General features: G+C 35.9%; 1 protein-coding gene across 1 annotated transcript in view; it reads left to right on the top strand.

Moving 5' to 3' along the window:
- Positions 1–21,414, top strand: part of LOC149798526 (GTPase-activating protein skywalker-like) — a 153,544-nt gene that overhangs the window by 22,311 nt on the left and 109,819 nt on the right. The window contains exon 3 of the mRNA XM_089957337.1: positions 13,792–14,616. Within this exon, the coding sequence (XP_089813463.1) occupies positions 14,109–14,616 (508 nt within the window). The 5' untranslated portion in view covers positions 13,792–14,108. The remainder of the gene's footprint in view (positions 1–13,791; positions 14,617–21,414) is intronic.

Genomic DNA, 21,414 nt, shown 5'->3' with positions numbered 1-21,414 from the left:
AGTAGCTTCTCGTGGGTCTGTGGTTCCTTCCGGGGTTTTCCCAGGTTCTTCCTCCACCATTAATACTGGCTGCCATGTAAAGCCTGTCTTGTGCTGAAAAATGGTGTTAAACCCTACAACAACAATAACAATTCATCAGAACTGTGTAGTATGTAAATAACTGTGTTCCTTTCATGTATTAACCATCATGACTTTATGACTAGTTTAATTTGTTTAATTTGTTTACTATCTATGGTAAATATATATTTGCTTGAGTGTGTGTGTCATTTGGATATGTAATGTAGCTTTTAATAATGTTTCAGTCATATTGCTATGATGTCTGCAGAGTGGCACTTTATAGTGATGTCTAACATTTGGGCATCTTGCCACAGACATGTAGCGTGTTGTCCCACCTGGTCACATTATCCTGACACCAGGCCAACCAGTCCTAATACTAACTTCTAAATGCTGAGCACTAAACATACCAGATTTAGAACCATTTATACAAGTCTTTGGTATGACTCTGCAAGGTTCAAACCCATGACTTTCCTCATCTGAGGTAGATGCTTGAACCGCTTAGGCCACCAGGTTGGTACTATATTCTCCTGACATGAAAACATTGTCATAACAGTTCTGTTTTCACATCAGTTAAACAAAGAAACGCAGAAGATTGTATTCATCGTGAAATATGAAATTAGATCGTAAGTGTTATCATAAATGTTTTATTCTGTTTAGAATAAGCAAGTCAGTTCTTTACTATGCTCTCATGAGAATTCATGATCATTGGGCATTCCTTGATTATTTAACACAAAATTTATATGCAAAAATGACACACTTTATGTCATACTATGTACAGTGCAGCATTTTATCAGGAATTCATGGTTGCAGCATTCAGATTGATTTGTGGTGGCAAAAAAATCAACAAAATTCAAGAAAATTGCAACTCTGGTTTTCAAATCTTGTTCTTATTTCTTTATTATAATTCTCTCCTTTAGAAAATTCCACCCTTTTTACAGGGGGAGGGGGGGCAATGTTCCATGATGTTAGAGTTACCATATTTGAACTTTAAATTGGAGCACACTCCGGAGGGGTGGACGTATCTCTATCATTTATCTATAATTATAGATTTAAGGACAAATAAGGAGGACATATCTGGGAAAAAGAGCTAGAATGGCAACCATAGCAAAATGTTTAGTTCTTGACTTGACCCCAGCAGAAATAAGTTACATTATTAAAATAAACTTGTCATGAATAAGGTATTTAATATTGAAGAGATCAAATGATGTGCACATTGGAAAGCAAATCAGATATCACAGCTTTTTAATTGCACATGGCCATAACTGCTGATAAGCGTATTATTACAGATTTTGACATTGGGCAAATCAACTGCTTTGTATAAAACAATTTTGATTTTGTCCTTGTCCAATTAGTCCTCGTTTCTTTTTGGAATGCGAACATATATGTACTTGTACTTAAGCATTCACTATTTAAACTTAAAGTTCAACCACTGCTATTCATTAGACAGTTTGGTGTCACCCTTGTTTATTTTGAAAGGTGAACAAATATTTAGCATTGAATAAGTAAACATTGTCATCAAGTACACGTGCATTATGCAATTCAATTTGTTTTTGACACATCTGATCACTGCATCATTATCTGAAAACAGCCATATATTTACTGAAGTGTCACACTGCTGAATGAGTCAGAATATAGTCATAGCTTTTACAACAAGGAATTTCACACAAAAGGCAAAATATTTGGGGTTAAAAATGATATTTGGGGTTAAAAACTTGGATTTTGTATTTGAATGATTTGTCATTCATGAATGTCGAGTTATGCTTCTATAGTTCTTTATTCTTGAGAACCACTGGCCAGTTCAAGTTGACCTGTTCTATGTTTTGGTATTTGAATTATAATTATTAATGTTTTGATTCCATGATCTGTTTAATCGAGCTGTTTCTTTTCATCGATTTTGAACACTTCTGCAATCAATAGCTTCTTTCACTTCATTGATTTGGAGTTAGTTGCCATGGGATATATTGAATACTTCAGTAGTACTTTAGGATTAAGAACCTTGCTTGTGTCACTGTTATGGCTGTAATTTAACTAGGAAGAAAATCAGGAATTTTGTGAACTCTGAAAGAACGTTTTTCCACAGAATTGTGATTAATAATGTCTTCATGGGTTTTGTGTATGTCAGGAAATCAAATGCAAAGGTAGATTTTGTCAGATTATTGTTCAGTACTGTTCACTGTTTGGTACAAAAGATATAAATGAATGTGCAGTTAGCAGTCATATGGGTCGATATACTTGTCCACCCCAAGAGTAAGTTGTATGGAGCCCAGGGTTAATTTTGGCAAAATGTTTCTGTCTGTACACCTAACGTAAGACGTATCTTACTACATGCTTAGAGCAAGACCTATCTGGCAAACAGTTTTTAAAAAATTGCATGGAATACTTATGGGCAGATTGTGTACAATGTTTGATATGTAAAGTTAGCAGATGGTCATTTGAACTTATTTGTGAATCATATCATTTACTGTCCCAATCAAGTTATGTCCATAAGTAACTTTTCTTTTTTAACTTTTCTTTTCATGTTTGTGCAAATTCTACACTTTTTCATTATACATTTTGCTTGTTTTTAGTCAGTACTTTTGATGAAAATTAAAAATCAACTGGTGTTCTCCAGAATTTTGAGATTTTCATGTTTAAACGCAGCAGTCAGAAATATCCAAGTATTATATGGGATTGTTAACTCTCCCATTATTTACTTTATCACAGTGACATAAGACCACTCTGGTGATCTAGTGATTAGAGCATCTGCCTTGGATGTGGGAGGCCATGGGTTCAATCCCCAGTCGATTCATACCAAAGACTTACAAAAATGGTACTAACAGCTGCCTCGCTTGGTGCTCAGCATTAAGAGGTTAGTGCTAGGACTGGTCGGCCTGGAGTCAGGATAATGTGACTAGGTGGGATATCATGCTACATATCTGCGGCATGATGCCCCAGTGCTGGACATCACTATAAACTTCCACACTGCAGACATCATAGCGATATGACTGAAAAATTGTTAAAGCTACGTTAAAAATCCAAATCACACACACACTCAGTGACATAAACATCTTTCTCAATAAATCACTGATGTAAAATGGTTACTCATGATGGAAGTATACACCTGCCATAAGACAGAGTATTATATTATGATATATATCTGATTATCCACCCATCTTTCTGTTTCCAGTCTGGCTTTTTTTTAATAATCCACCATATAAAGTTACTACTTTACCTAGTGTGATGGCTTAAACATGGAATATGGAAGAAATCTGTTGACGAGCTTTTCATTACTGTATATACTAGCTTACAAGTCGAGTCCAGTTGTAAACAGTGTAGATCCTGAACTGATGTAGTATAAAGTGATAGCTGATCAGGTCTGTATTGTTTGGTCTACAGATTACTCCTGACAAACTGCACAGACCCAGATCTGTCAGCAAATTAAGTGACAGCAAATCTGGGTGTGTGCAGTTTTGCAGTTGGACTTGTCTTATCAGTGAGTATATATGGTATCTGTTACAAAACATAAAACTGTGACCTGTGAATATTTATTTTAGTCCTATCTCTTTTACTGATGGAGTTGTAATTGGCAGTCTGAAAATAATTGCAGTAAGTATTCATTACCATTTCAAAAATGTAATCTCATCCTAATGACCCAAGCTTTCATTCCAGTTAACTCTATGCATGTATGGGTGGAGATGGGGATTGAGCGAGACACCCACCCCTGCACCCCCTGCCAAAATATATCCTCAGCTCCAGAATAGATCCTGACAGAAATAAGTGACATAGTTAAGAAAAAGGGCATGTAATGAATTACAAACTCTAAAAAGTCACATGATCTATATAATGCAGTGCTACATTTCAACACATTGTGAAGTACATCACACTCTAGGTATGTGCATATGGCAAACCCAATGCAATATGTTAGACATTGTCTTCATTTGGTTATTTAGTGAATTTAATTTTTTTAATTTTAACAAACTGCAATTGAAGAAGGTCTGGAGTACACATGCATTATGTAGTTGAAGCTGTTTATGAAATACCTGATCACTACAGCATGATCATCAACACATACATTTATTCTTAGTGGGGCATATTCACTGAGATGGCACACACATATATCTGGATAGATCTAATTTTATGTCACATAATCTGCATTATGCATTCAAATTGGGCTCTCCAGTTTTTGCATGATGTCATAACATTAAACTGCAACATTCTTCATGATTGGCCAGCTCATTACATGTGACTGTAGGCATTGGTCTATTTATTACACTGCAACAGATGCAAGCTGGGTGGACTCCTGATCAGTTCAGTTGTGTATCCCTGCTGACTGTGTTGGAATTAGTAACAAATTAATGAAAAGAACCTACTTGAAAGGTAATACCAGACTTGGATTATATGTGTAAATGAACTGTCATTTAGGAATGACCAGTTGTGCCTCTGTATCTATAATTCTGTATTCTTCAGTAACCATTAGCCAGTTTAAGTTGACCTGTGTTTGCAGAGGTTGGTAGTGTGAATTCCAGATTAATAATGCATTGGTACCAGGATCTTCATAATCAAGCTAAAGCATCTTTTCATAAATTTTAGACATTTTTGCAGTCATTAGCTTCAAAGTTGTCTTCATCATTGATTTGGAGTTAGTTGCCATGGGAGACATGGAACACTTGGACAAAGTAATACATTAGGATTTAAGAGTCTGGCGTGTGTCACTATTATGACTGAGTAATTTAACAGGATGAAAATTAGGAATTCTCTTAGGTCAGAGGCAAGAAATTGTTCCATAGCATTGGGATGGATGATGTTTATGCCTTTATGTAAGGAAATCAAATGCAACAGGATAGATTTAGTTAGGAGTAGGACATAAAAAGTCTAGAATGTGTAATATTTTATTGTATGACATAAAAAGTCTAGAATGTGTAATATTTTATTGTATGACATAAAAAGTCTAGAATGTGTAATATTTTATTGTATGCTCATTAATGTTCTGGGTATAAATTTTCATAGTTGCTTGAAAAGTTGGTGTTTTAATAAGGGGTTCATAGTGTTTCCACAGTATAATTATTCATTGGACATTTATTAGTAATTAATAAAATGCCCCCACAATTGGTACACCATGGAATGAACAATATGCTATCATTGTTTTCCTTTACCTTCATTTTTGCAACGGAGACCCCACATTTTTAATTTGACCCCCCCAGGAATTCTGATACCGAGGAGACTTTTAACACAATCTTGCATCCGTAGGAAAACAAAAGACCCTTTCCTTTTCACACATTGGGGAATATTTTTTTTGTACTGCCATATGGATTATTGTTCTGTCTACAGTTACTTAAAGATGTGTACCGCTCCGGTGGTCTAGTGGTTAGAGCATCCGCCTTCGATGCATGAGGTCGTGGGTTCGATTCCTGGCTGAGTCATACCAAAGACTTACAAAAATGGTACTCACAGCTGCCTCGCTTGACTCTCAGCATTAAGAGGTTAGTGTTAGGACTGGTCGGCCTGGTGTTAGGATAATGTGACTGGGTGGAACATCGTGCTACATGTCTGCGGCATGATGCCCCAGAGCTAGACATCACTATAAACTGTCACACTGCAGACATCATAGCAATATGACTGAAAAATTGTTAAAGCTACATTAAAAATCAAAATCACACACACACTTAAAGATATAAATGATTGTACAGTGCAGATTAGAATCATGTAGGTTGATGATACAGTACAGATTAGAATCATGTAGGTTGATAATCTGTACAGTGCAGGTTAGAATCATGTAGGTTGATAATCTGATTTTGAATTTTGTCGCAAGTCAATGCATAAATGCATCCATCCCTGGAGTAAGCTCTGTCTAGACAAGTTAATTTTGGCAAGACCTGTCTGACTATACACCTACTTAGAGCAAGAAATGTCTGACTGTACACCCACTTATAGCAAGACCTGTCTGACTACACCCACTTAGAGCAAGACCTGTCTGATTATACCCACTTACAGCAAGACCTGTCTGACTACACCCACTTAGAGCAAGACCTGTCTGATTATACCCACTTACAGCAAGACCTGTCTGACTGTACACCCACTTACAGCAAGACCTGTCTGACTTACAGCAAGACCTGTCTGACTACACCCACTTACAGCAAGACCTGTCTGATTATACCCACTTACAGCAAGACCTGGCTGAATGTACACCCACTTACAGCAAGACCTGTCTGCCTGTACACACTTACAGCAAGACCTGTCTGACTACACCCACTTACAGCAAGACCTGTCTGACTACACCCACTTACAGCAAGACCTGTCTGACTGTTCACCCACTTACCGCAAGACCTGTCTGACTACACCCACTTAGAGCAAGACCTATCTGATTATACCCACTTACAGCATGACCTGTCTGACTACACCCACTTAGAGCAAGACCTGTCTGACTGTACACCCACTTACAGCAAGACCTGTCTGACTGTACACCCACTTACAGCAAGACCTGTCTGACTATATCCATTTACAGCAAGACCTGTCAGACTGTACACCAATTTAGAGCATGACCTGTCTGATTACACCCACTTAGAGCATGACCTGTCTAACTACATCCGCTTAAAGCAAGACCTGGCTGTGCACCCACATAGAGCAAGACCTTTCTGTACAGTTTGGTCATGGTCTGTTTGAGTTAACACCTAGAACATAGACTTGTCTGTCTCTACATCTAGAGTAGGACCTGTCTGACTGCACACATGAAGTAAGACCTGTCTGTAGACATTAAGTATGAAGTGCAGTCTTAAATAGCTCCTGCTTTGTTTAAGGTGGGGCTATTAATTAAATGATACACATATAATAAGGTGCAGTTATTATCACCATCAGAATTCCCACCCAGAAGGGCAGGTCAGAAGGCACTTGGCCTCCTGAACTGCTGGGTGGGAATCAGCAAGACTTAATATTTGTTTTGTCCGTATGGTAATTAGATGGGTATTATTACACTTAGCAGAAAGTTGCATGAGCAAAATGTTCATTTCGGGTTAGAATATAGCTGGATTCAAAATCTGGGATGATATTACTGTAATTACTGGCTGAATTGTTGGTGTCTAAAATGTAGGGATTTATATCAAGTTGATTAATTTTTGGACATGATTAGATTTCGTAAGTAAATACATATAGTTGTATATGTAGCAACAGGGCATGTGATGATACCAAACATTCAAGGATAGTTTCATCAGACCTTTTAGTGAGTGCAGAAAGCAGGGTAACCAGATCATGGGTTGATCAGAAATATTTCTGGGTCTTTTATTATTTCAGATGATGATAACATTAAAGTAGCATTGGTCATTTAGCAGCTCAGTCAAGTGAACAAGATGCCATCTCACACATATATGTTGAGGTTGAGCAACAGTTGATAGATTTTGACAAAATAGTTAAAGAAGCCATGTGTGATGTATTTCACATCACTGTTAAAGACCAGGATGGCTTAAAACTTTGAACACTTTGAGCTTGGTAAGACTTTTTTTCAATGATCTGCCATCTTTACTTGGCAAACCATCTCATTCGTGATGAGCAGTACAACATAGATACGCTCAAAATACAGGTTGCTGTTCATGAAATTATTGTAGACTACAATTCGGTGACTGGGCAGGTTGACCTTAAAATCACTAACTTTAATATGACTGCTTGCCACCATCTTTACTTGGCAAACCATCTCATTCATGATGGGCAGTACAACATAGATACGCTCAAAATACAGGTTGCTGTTCATGAAATTATTGTAGACTACAATTCGGTGACTGGGCAGGTTGACCTTAAAATCACTAACTTTAATATGACTGCTTGTCACCATCTTTACTTGGCAAACCATCTCATTCATGATGGGCAGTACAACATAGATACGCTCAAAATACAGGTTGCTGTTCATGAAATTATTGTAGACTACAATTCGGTGACTGGGCAGGTTGACCTTAAAATCACTAACTTTAATATGACTGCTTGCCACCATCTTTACTTGGCAAACCATCTCATTCATGATGGGCAGTACAACATAGATACGCTCAAAATACAGGTTGCTGTTCATGAAATTATTGTAGACTACAATTCGGTGACTGGGCAGGTTGACCTTAAAATCACTAACTTTAATATGACTGCTTGCCACCATCTTTACTTGGCAAACCATCTCATTCATGATGGGCAGTACAACATAGATACGCTCAAAATACAGGTTGCTGTTCATGAAATTATTGTAGACTACAATTCGGTGACTGGGCAGGTTGACCTTAAAATCACTAACTTTAATATGACTGCTTGCCACCATCTTTACTTGGCAAACCATCTCATTCATGATGGGCAGTACAACATAGATACGCTCAAAATACAGGTCGCTGTTCATGAAATTATTGTAGACTACAATTCGGTGACTGGGCAGGTTGACCTCAAAATCACTAACTTTAATATGACTGCTTGCCACCATCTTCACCATTACCACAGCTGAGATCTTCATTGAAGACGTGTACACAGCACTGAATCCCCTAGTATGTCAGATCTGGGTCTGTGCAGTTGGACTGATCTTATAAACAAATATAGATGGTATTCTGGAAACAGTAAAATCCATCTCAGGAGAACACAGATAAATGTGCCCCCTATCTATGCATTATGTGTGTGCTGCAATAAGTGAACAGAAATCACTATTAAGAAATTTACAAGGCTAAAATCATACACCATGGCTAATACTACATGCACATGGCAGTGAAAACCAGTCTTCATTTCATATCTAATACAAAAGGTATTTTTATGCCTACAGTTTGTGACAGTGCTAGGTCTGCAGACAGAGTAGAATAACTAGGACAAAATTCAGGGTCCCATCGCCATCTCCATTTGTGATTCATAGGGCCCATAAATCCTGTCTATGGCCCTGGGCACTGCACATGAAGTTTAGTTCAAGACTGTAAACCTTGATCCAAATGTAAGGTTGTTGCGATTTGTTCATTAATCTCTTGAATCAACAATGTGCTATTAGTACTGTTATGTAAATTTAATTTAATTGTTCGTTAGTTTTTAAAATTTGTTTTTTCATTACATGCTATTGTAATGTAACATTGTATGTTGGACTTGACCCTTGTCCAAAATCGAGTTCATTTCTTGTTGACCTGATTGATTTTTTAAGATTTTATTTTGTGTTAACAAGTAATACATTGCTAAATTATTCTCTGTGTATGGGCTTAATATCAGGATCATTATTAATAGAAAAAGTTAATATGTTTATTTGGAAGTTTTGGAATTTCCTGAGTGTAACCCAGGTAATGGTTTGATTTTAGAAACATCAGGATCATTCTAAAAGGTTATTTTCCATTAGGTAATGTTTTTTTTATTATTTATAAAATGCTAATTGTGACCTGAGGTCAAGTAGAGAACTATATATATTGCAACTGTGAGGACTGAGTCGTTAATACTTTAACATCTAGCACTTTCAAGTTGTATTTTGTTGTGTCCAGTTGGCATGAATCTTTTTCTTCAAATTATTGAATTCAAGTGATTATTTTCTTTGGAAATACAATAGTGCTCTGATAAAATTCTTGGATAACGACATTCACTGGAATTTATACTGAATCAAACCTGGAATGATATTACTATGATTCAACAAAAGGCTGTTGACAAATCAACACTCTATAAGGTATAACAGACCTATCATCACCTTCAGTTTTTGGATTTATTGTGTACATTTACTGAATTTTATTCAGGACTTTAAATTACTAGGACTTGTGTCTGATCTAATTCTCAGATTATTTTGATATTTAATTTGCAATACCCTAAGTTCTTTTTTCTCTTTCACTTTGTATTGTTTGTTAAATTGTACAAAGCTTGTTGTCTTTCACAATTTTTTTTGTTATTTTAAGAGCATAGACTAGTAAGAGTTCTACATAGAAGACTGTTCACACTACTGTACTTTTGTTATTTTAAGAGCATAGACTAGTAAGAGTTTCTACATAGAAGACTGTTCACACTACTGTACTTTTGTCATTTTAAGAGCAAAGACTAGTAGGAGTTTCTACATAGAAGACTGTTCACACTACTGTACTTTTGTTATTTTAAGAGCAAAGACTAGTAAGAGTTTCTACATAGAAGACTGTTCACACTACTGTACTTTTGTCATTTTAAGAGCATAGACTAGTAAGAGTTTCTACATAGAAGACTGTTCACACTACTGTACTTTTGTTATTTTAAGAGCAAAGACTAGTAAGAGTTTCTACATAGAAGACTGTTCACACTACTGTACTTTTGTTATTTTAAGAGCAAAGACTAGTAAGAGTTTCTACATAGAAGACTGTTCACACTACTGTACTTTTGTTGAGATCTAATGGACAAGATTATTATAAGGATATACATGTTGGTATATTTACTGTCAGTGGAGAGATTCCGGTTTACTATGCAATAGTTAAAATAAAATATTGTTCCTCAGTATATATTATATATTAGTCTTGACCTTTTTCACAATCAGAATCGTGGTGAAAAAAAAACATTCTTTAGCTGAAAGATGCAATAGTATTGTCAGTTGATTTGGTTTGGTTTGGTGCCTTGATATGGTAATGCAAGTAGGTTATTTTGTACAGAGGCAATTGGAGTAAAGTGCCTTTCCCAAGGATGCACCACACCATTGGGACATTTTGTTTAGAGGATACAAGAGCAGTGTCATCCTGGTAGTACTTCTGTTTCACTCCAACAGCTTGCTGTAGGTTTATATAACAATGATATTGCTGCAGTTGCTACTGGTGGTGTGGTATTATCAGGTTGTGCCTTTTTACAAGGTGTCCGCTTTATTTGGCTGTCATTATCTAGAGGTTGATCGATCTCGGTATTGCTGCCCGGATCAAGTAAATATTAAAATAAAGTGTGATATTATAGATAGAATAAATAGAGATCTGAACAGATATATAGAACAGAATGACATGAGCCCCCGTACATGGAAAAACAAAAGAATTGAATCAATTACATAAATAACTTGGATAATGCATTACATTAGGAAAATACACTTCTTTTTGGAATAAATCTTTCACCGAATTTCAAACACAAATGTATTTATATAAATAGCCGATCTGTTTTAAATGATAGAATTAGTTCATCATATAATTGAGTGAACAATCGAAATCATTGCCTTGTACAACTTCATAACCTGCTTATTCCGGTCCACTCCACCTTCTCTGTGGTGGTTCCTCTAGGTCCTTTCACTTTTTTCCCTTTTCCAACCTCCCTACTGTCTCTACTCTTTCGGCCCTCCAACTTTGTGTGGGTAGGTAGATATGTAAGTATGTGTATACATAGATACTTGGATAAGTAGGTACGTGGATACGTCGGTGGATGCTTCCATAGAAACGTCCTTGGATACATCCGTGGAGCTATTTCCCCTTACAAATAAACAAAGAAGTGACCTAAATCTTCTGCCAGTTGTCTTTCTGGTAACAGATTATTACTCCCCTCTCGTTATGTCAGATATTGTTCTATTGGAATTCAAACAGACCAAAGGCTGTCTGGTCAGGTTAAACATGGCAGACCATAAACAAACCTAGTTTCACAAGATTAATGTACTTCTTAATGGCTATTTTATCACTGATTCCCATTAACATTAAATGTGACATAAGTTCCATTCTCATCTCTATTACACAAATGAATGAATGAAATTCATTACATGGCTTAACTACGCTATTTTCATTGAATACACGCATTCAGGTCTTTATCATACTTGAAATCATCTAAGATCGGTGAATTCAAGCGGATTCTTGCAACTCATATCAACTAAAGTAATAGATGAAATTCTTAGATTCCTATAACAATCAAGATGACAAATTCAAACAGTTCATCAACTTTTATAAAGATCATTGCATGGATTCAGACAGATTAACTCACAGTTACACTCATTTCAAGAGAATTGATCTACAGATTTAAACAAATAAATTCATACAAATATAAACAATTCAAGCAAATCATTATATTGGTATCAATGAACTACATGAAATTGACGTAAATGCCTTGTGCTTTCAAGCTTTGTTCGCTTCTACTGCCAAAATTGTGTCTGTTGACTTTCCAGACATCTGATCCCTTTGACCAACATTTTATGAGAGAATTTCTTCCAAATTTAGTCTTGGAGTCCCTTATATTTTCACTCTTTCAGGAAAATTGCAGACTGACTCGATTTCTGTTGATGAGGGCAATTTAATCCCAAGAAATTTTCATGTGGGAACCTCACCCTTTATTTAGCATAACCAATCAGGATTCAATATATTTACCACCTTTTATAACTGGGCTCCAAACTTCCAGTCAGCATGACTTATAGAATTCCAGACAACAGATCTGGAAAATTTCAAATCTGACAGTTCCGATATAAAATCGAAGTTCCCCTCCCTTTTCTAGTCGTCTAACGGTTAAGTAAACGAAGGCTTAATTAAGAATCACTTTTTCTCCCGACACAGACATTATAAATCATTGCAGTATAGTGATTTAACAAGCACCTGTCCCCATAAATCTATTTAATTATTCTCTGGCCCAAATTAACGTGTTCTGCTCATAGATTGACAGAAATTTGCATCCATACAGATATGAATTGGACTTGTACATGTAGCCCTAAGCTTTAGTGATAATTAAAGATCAATATTTAAATCTGATTCAGAACTTAATCGTAAAATAATGGACCTTGCATATGTATCTTTGTTGTATACAGTGATGTAGCAAGTGCCTATTGGACATCATAAATTATATCGGGAGGCTGCTTCAGGTCTCACTACCACATTGACAGGCAGTATGGTTGCACACATTATTCATTTTTTAAATTTTTTTATAAAGTCATCTTTTTTACTGGTGTAGTCCAGATTGTCAGAGTTGGAAAAGTGATAGCAAGTAACATTGCCAATTTACAATTTTTCATCCCCATCAAGACCCGAGAAAGTTGTCTGTAATTCCAATGTTGCAATTAACAGCTTCCCTTGTGCTCCTTTTCTACAGTTATTTAAATTGTACTGTTCTTGTAAACTGATCATCATTCCATTCCTTCCCAGCTCTAAATAGTTGTGTAAACAATAGGTGCATGCCCCCATAAGTTAATCTACACAATTGTTAGCATCTTTTAAAATCTAAATATAGAAGGCTTTGTAGGTTAAAATATGACCCTGCATAGAGATGACAGACTTTGATAAAAATAGAACCATAAAAAAAGCATGGCCACAGTCAAGTAACTATATTGGAAATGGGTGAGGTTGAAAGTGTCTGTGACCTCACAATAGGACTAGGCTATTGTAATACATGTACTTGGCTCTCATTAAGCAAAGAACAACTACATGTTCATGAGATAGATGACAGTATGACAGTAACAGGTAAATTTGCTTAGAAATGTGTACTATATGAATAGTGATCATGTTACAGGTGTCAAGTTACATATATGGATATGTTGTAACACTTAGGTGATACTGAGGGAATATCAAGGGCTACCCATGAAGAAAGAAAAGAGGGAAAAGGAATGACTGCCCTGTACTGAATAGAACCAATTAGGGATAGTTGAACTGTAGCAAGGGTGTTTACTGTTGCAGTGGATTTCTGAAGGAAAATGGTAATGTCAGTAAGTGATGGTGGGTTCACATTATGTGTATTGACAGACAAGCATTTCATTAGGCTGATATTGTATAATTACTATGGTTATAAATAGTCACATGGTATGCATTAATTAGATACAGAATTTTATTTAAGGTTTATTTTCCTTTAAAACCTAATGTGAATTGCTTCTTTTGTGATGTTTTTCAGGTTTATTGTGACAGCGACATGAACATACTATGGGACAAATTTTTTAACTTACAACGACTTGCTTATTAGCATAATCTTGTGGCCACTTTTAGTGTCAATACATAACCTGCAGGCCAGATCTGCTTGCAAGGATCATTCAGGATTAGTGTTAATACATCACCTGCAGGCAGGCCAAATCTGCCAAGGATAATTCAGGATTTGTGCGGCCAGATTGTGTATAATCAGTAAGTACTGATATTCTCTGTTTATACACAAGAACTGGAATATTCTTCACCTTTTGAATTCACATTATTGTTTGGAGTGTTAATATATTTATCATGCATTGTGTTCTTGGAAAAGAGATCTATAACACACATGGCAAAGATGTTCCAAATGGGTTGGATGCCAATAGTGAAGCCACTCATGAGGAGACCATCATAGCAGATGTGGAAGATGAAATACATGTGGAAGATGAAATATATGTGGAAGATGAAGTAGAAGTAGAGCATGAAGTAGATGTGGAACATGCAATAGATGTGGAAGTTGAAACAGATGACAGCCTAACAATAGGCAAACCTTTCACATTGTACGTAGATGTGGGATTACAAGCACAGTTATCAGCAGAATCTTGGGGCTATGATGATTTAGAGGCTGGGGCACAAATGTTTGATCAGTACATCAAGATAAATGATGAGAAAAATTTAAAGTTGGCAGTTCGTTCCACAAACTGGGATGCTGGTCATGAGATTCGTGAGTCTATGTGGTGCAAAATTTGCAGACAACAGCTTAAGGCAGGAACTAACGATATTTATGGAGAATTGGAAAAGGATTTCTTTGGAAAGAACAGTAAGTGGCCTTTTTGTTTTGCAGTTTCAAACGTTGCTTTATTTTGCTTGTCCAGAAATAATTCTTTATCACAGTACTATATTGTCCAATGTCTTCTTTAATGACCAAGGACAACATGACACTTAATTCATTCTATGTAAATAAACGATTGGCATATATAGCTTAAGGCAGACAGTGCTTGGAACAGGCCCTCTTGTAGATGAAAGAGTTACTAGTTGCCCCTAGAGAACTAATCATTTGACCAATAATAAAACTTATTATACATATTGAGTATTTAACATAATGTAATACGTAGTATCTATACATATCTTGACTCGAAGAAAAACTTGTATGTGAATGGTTGAAATGACTGACTGGCAAGTGAAATGTATCATTGTCTGTGGTTCTGTGATGACTGTTACCAACTTTCTTCCAAGGTAAAAACGAGACGTCAGATTTGATCAGTTTTTTTCTGCTGTATCCAGTCAGATATTAGATCAGCAGGTTCTGTTTCGAATTGCAGCACATGTCAGTGGTAAGTGTAGGACAGTGAATCAATGAACCAAGGCTAGTGAAGATGGGTTGTCAAAAGATGCCTGAAGTGACCCAAGGCTAGTGAAGATGGGTTGTCAAAAAGAGGCCTGAAGTGACCCAAGGCTAGTGAAGATGCCTGATACAGACTTGTTTTTCAAGCTCTTGACTGGAGACATAGAATTTGTTTTTAATTGGTCATAGCATGAAAAACGAGCTGCAAAGGTCCTGTCTGATCTGTTGCCATATTATACTATATCCTGTTTTGGTCTCGTTGTTTTGGAAGGAAAGTATGCATGGTTAAATACTGTGCATGCATTTCAGACCAAATATTATTTATCTCCTTCAGAAATTAGTATAGGTGCAGTTAAGCGTAGTACTGTAAAGCAACAGACCCTTGATGTACCCATCATTGAATGTTTTGGGATGTAAATAAATGCACTACGCAAGTGCCTGTGATGGTATCAACTTCTATCATGGATATTCTATACCAAAGTTTCAGTCTCCACACTAGGGTGTCCACTCCCTGATAGAATTTATTATGAGCATCTATTTACATTTGTTCCACCCTGTATGCTGTTTAGGAAATGACTGCAGTGTTTTGAAAAGTTCATCTTCTTTTACATGTACCCATAGTCATTGACCATTGATCATTGCCCAGTCAAATCAAAGCTATCAAAGCCAATAAGACCAGGATCTATTCTAGAACTGAAAATTTAGGATGAAAATTTTCTTTTCTCCCATTGAAGAAAAGGATTTAAGTCCCCAGATATAAAGTGTTGGGGGGATAAAGGTTGGGGTTGAAGAAATAAAGATTGGGGTTGAAAATATGTGCATTTTGGGGCCTTGGGTTTATTTTTTGGTGAGTTATTAGAAATTAGAGGGAATCAACGCAAAGCTGCCTTCAGGAATTGACCCTGGTAAGACTTCTTTCAGGCAACACTTTTTGCTTCTTTGGCATGCTATGCCCTTGATTCATTAGCCAGCTTGAGGTGCGCTTGATTGAGTTTTGACTCAAATGTGATCTGTTATCTTTATTTTCTGTAGTTTTTTATGCACTCCAGAGACCTTTGTGGAGTAACCTTATTGTGCCAAAGATAAACAATTGGGGTCAATGGGACCTTGGTATAGACTAGAATGAACACTGGATATAATAAATGCACACTCCTTTTGTAAACAAGCGTAAAAATAGCCAATTGTGAGCACAAATGTTTGGATCCTCGTGTGCCTTGTTGCAGTGAGAGCAGCAGTTAAAACCTGTCTTTATGGTTTTTTCAGAACCTACTACCAGTCCTGTGGGATAAATCAGCCAATTATATAGATTGTTGCAATGTTTTATTGGCATGGCTGTATTGGGAACAAGAATTAATCTCCAAAAAGTGAGATAATTCCTGTGTCATATACGTGTGCATGATGGGGAGTGACGTAATAGGTGTTTGCTAATTTGATTAGCTTTAAATTCACAAAATTTACACAGATCAGAATTAGTTTAGTGTATATTGTGAGTATTACACAGAATATGGTATATGAAAGGAATTCATTATTCAGTGCAGTTTTTATGTCAATGTAATCTTGCATCATTTTATTGTGCTTCCATGTTAATAGGCAGAACAAATGGTTAAAAATGCACTGTAGCAAATGAGCAGATTTGCTACCTATTCTGAGACTGAGCTTGCTGGTGAAAAATCAGTACATTAGAAAATGTAGGCTCCAAATACTTTTGAAAAGAATGGGCTTTTGGTGACATGGTTTGATTTTTACCGTCTTTTCCAACACTGATTAGGGTAAATGGCAACATCATTATAACAGCAGTATAAATATGGTTTATGGCAGTTCCCTGGAATTTCCAAGAAAGTACCTTCACAAAAATGAAAGATAAGCATGTACTAATAAAAATAATATTTTTGAAAAGTGTCAGTTATATATTGATTAGTGGGATATATGCACATGTGTAATTCAGTGTCAATTTCACTTTAAGACAAGAGTGAGAACAGTTTAATGGAACTAACTTGAGTTAACAACAATTTTTTGTAACTTAATTGGAAAATTATTTGTTATTGGATTAAAGCGTAGATACATGAAGGAAATGTTTTCCACCTGCTGCTCTATATGTAATTCTAATTTCATTACTTGTAGAGTTTGAAGAGTCTAGAGTTGAATATAATGATTTCATTCCTCATTTGTTTGATTTATTATATTATATTATATTATATTATATTATATTATATTTGCCTTGTAGCTCCTAAATTATATATATATATATATATATATATATATATATATATATATATATATATATATATATATATATATATATATATATATACACACACACACACACAGAGTAAACATGTACAGAATGGTGATTTTTCTTCTTGTGATTGCATGAGGAAATAGGATCATGCAGTAAACAACATATGACCCATAGTTACCTATAACCACTATGGTAAACCAACATGACAATCTACTCACATACTATCTCAGGTCTGCCACTAGGGTGAAACAATTTGTCAGTGCTTCCATTTTGCCTTTTGTTACACAGTGATAAAAAATGTGGAGGACCAGTACAAAAACAAGACGTACCTTACTAAAGTTGTATAAATCATCAGTAACAGTGAATAATTCAGTGTTTCCCTTTACCCTCATTTGTGCTTTAGAGACCCCCCAGATTATTTATTTCACCCCCAGTTTTGATGTCAAAGTTTGTTTTTTGCTCAATCTGACCCCCATTTTTGTGACACCAAGGGGCATTTTGACCTCCAGTGTTGCACCCCTAGGGGATACACTGATAATTGTTTATTTCTTTATTCTTTAAGTTGAGAATTTTTTCAGAGTAATACATTATAGCATTTAATTTGTATTTCCTAGATTCATTGTGGATGTTGCTGTTAGGCATCAGCACTCCCACACCCAGACACAAAAATCGGAATTATTTCTTCTGTTATGAAATCAGTACTGTAATGCTTTACTAATCAAAGATTTGAAATTGACAAAAGTGTGAGCATTTTGAAATTTAAAAAAAAGTTATTACATTAATCTGAGCAGCTCCTTTTCCCCATGTGAGGGGAAAATGAAGTATGGGTGTGGCATCAAGTAAAAGATGTTTTTCTTCCATGTATATCATGGTACCTGGCCATCTGCAACACTCACACGCTACATGAATGTATGTATAAGTGAGTGCAGTATATGGCTGGGTGCCAGTTTGTTTATAGACAAACATTGAATTGTAAAGTTATTGGTGAAAAAACTAATACAAAATAGATACCATAGTGACCAAGATCTGGTCTTGTGGAACAGCTAGAAATGGCCTAAAGGTTGAATTAGAATCACCGATGCATATTGTCTGTTTGGAAGTATTTGGGTTAACCCTTTAAATATGAACATGGAGTAAGGATGGTTGATAAGCTCAGGTTTGTTGGCAGCCTCAGAGTATGACACATTTTAGGCTTATTAATTTCCAGTAGTTCTTATGAGAAATGCGAAACTGACAAAAAGTTTGTGACAAATAGTCATGTATATTTACGAGACCCAATTATACAGATGTGCATGGTTCAGTTTATGTGTGTAAATACAATCATGATACACAGGAGTTTGATAGAAGTTTGATAGCCATAGACTATTCACTGCATATTTGCAAGGGAATCTCTGACTACAATTTCAGAATGTAGAATTGTTTTTTTTAAAGTTTTTTGTTAATACATACATTATCATATTTTGTAAGCAATGATCATCCAGTTAAGATTAGTCTCATTTTCTAGTTCGAGTGGCTGAGTGGTCTAAAGTGCTCATCATTCCAGATCACTGCCGTCTCACCTCTGTCTGCGTGTGTTTGAATCTTAAAGGCTTTGTTAACGTGGGTATGTGAGAAAGCATGCCAGTATCTTATCATGGGTTGGAGGTTCTTCCCGGGGTTTTCCAGGGTTCTTCCTACACCAGTTATACTGGCCACCATGTATAACCTATTCTGTGGGGCCCCAAATGGCCGAGTGGTCTAAAGCGCTCACTGTTCCGGATCACTGCCATCTCACCTCTGTCTGCGTGTGTTCGAGTCCAAGGCTCGGCTAGCGTGGTTACATGGGAAAGCCTGCCAGTAGCTTCTTTTGGGTCGGTGGTTCTTCCCTGGGTTTTCCAGGGTTCTTCCTCCACCAGTTATACTGGCCACCATGTATAGCCTATCTTGTGCTGAAAAATGGCATTAAACCCTAGAACAACAACAACAATAGCCTATCCTGTGCTGAAAAATGGTGTTAAACCCTACAACAACAACAGTTTTCCATTTAATACAAATTTGTCTAAACCTAGAAAATATTTATTTACAATTCCACATCATTGAAAGTTCCTGCCTGAGACATGCCTGTGTCTCAGAAAACCATAAATATTGAGTCTGTTTCCATTCTTGCCTTATTGACCAATGGTCAGGAGAGGTAATAAGATGCTAATAATTAAGTAATGAAGGTACACACTTGACTTGGCTAAGTAAAAAACAAACAAAATTCTAAGAGCTTAATAAATTATGTATTATGAAAGGTGTGGTGTGAAACAGATGTAACAAGATAACACTACTGGATGCTATTTAAAATAATGTATGTGTAATACCAGTGACAATATAAAATGTTTTACCTACATTTTTAACTATTACATTAGATAACAATACAACATAAATACAACACACATGTTGTGACGTATTAAACATTTGTTGAAAGTGAGTTTATTTTCTTCAGTTATTTTAGAAACAAATATGTAATTTCTAAGATTTGTAATGTGTATTCAGTGTTATAAAGTACGACTACATTATCTTCTTTCCAGGGATTTGCCCTTACCACAGTTTCCATCATCTTCTTAAATTGAATATTCTTGTTGTTGATTTTACTTCATGTACTATTATAAAACCTCAAAATTTGCTTATTTTCTTTATTATACTGATAATGTTAACGTGTTTTCCCATGTTTCTTCTCTAGCAGTTTTTTGTATAAAAAATTTTCTTGTCAGCTTAGAAATAAGGAGATATTCATTTCATTCAAACAACTCTGAACATACTCAAGCGGTTCATTAACAACTGTCGGCGAACCTGCATGATATATTTTTTATTTTTGCCTTATTAATAGGATGTAACTCATAAGATTATCAGAAATACCTCACTCCCACTCTATAAATTATCAACTAATTTTATTTTTGAAAAAATATTTCAAATTAAACATTTTGACATCAAGGAAAGATTGTCTATTACAAAATTATATACATAGTTGACACACCAACACCATTTCAGCATATAACAGGTCTCCCCACCCCCACAAAGAGGGGCATTTACCCTGCTACATTATTCCAGATTTTAAACCTTTTATGAGGTTCTGATGAATCAAATTGATTAGAAATGGCAAATGAACATTTTACAAACATTATTAAGCCTACTTACATTGGAAACTCTTAGAAATAACTGTGTTTGCTGATGATTCCGTTGATGTGGTAGCTGACGTTGATGATGTTGCCCAAGTCAGTTCAGTTGGGATCTTAATGTTGTCAATGGCACTGGAGTCATTGGAATACGTGGCGACTGCCTGAATTTCCCTGTATTGCTGTTCATGGAGTGTGACAACAGATTGGCTGTTTTGTTTTAACAACCTGACACAGCATTGGTTAAATAATTTTGTCTCACCAGATGTGCTATGTTCAAATGTTTGGCACTCTTGGCTCAATAAATGTGATATACCTTTATTTGTCAATAATGTCTTTGCATGGGGGTTGTGTGTTTCTTTACTTTTTTTGTTATGTTGTTTCATTTTATGTTAGTTTAGTCAGTGGGAGTTTTGTTTTATTTAAATACCATTTATTTTCTTTGACTTTTGATTGTTTCATGTGTATTTTGTTTGTTTCTTTGACATTTGTCTATTTTGTTCATGCTTCATTTGTTTTATTTGAGTATTGATCTTCTTGGACCTGTTCTCTTCATTCTGTACACTCAGTCGCTCTCAAGTGTCATAGATCATCATCCAGTGTCTCACCAATTGTATGCTGATGACACCCAAATATACAAATCTAGCCACCCAACTGAAGTTGATGCTACCATCCAAGGTGTAGAGAGGTGCATTTCTGATGTGAAATCATGGATGACATGTAACAAGCTGGAGATGAATGATGATAAAACTGAGGCCATTCTGATCACAGCACAAAGACTTTCTCATTCACATCCTTTACCTCAAACTATAAATATCAGCAGCACCAACATTAAATTCACACAATCATTACGAAACCTAGGTGTTACTCTGGACAGTACACTCACATTGCACCAAC

The sequence above is a fragment of the Sinohyriopsis cumingii genome, chromosome 5 (assembly GCF_028554795.1).
Source record: "Sinohyriopsis cumingii isolate HCF-2022 chromosome 5, ASM2855479v2, whole genome shotgun sequence".
NCBI lineage: Eukaryota > Metazoa > Mollusca > Bivalvia > Unionida > Unionidae > Sinohyriopsis > Sinohyriopsis cumingii.
The sequence above is the reverse complement of the archived record's forward strand: the minus strand, read 5'-3'. Positions and strand labels throughout refer to the sequence as shown.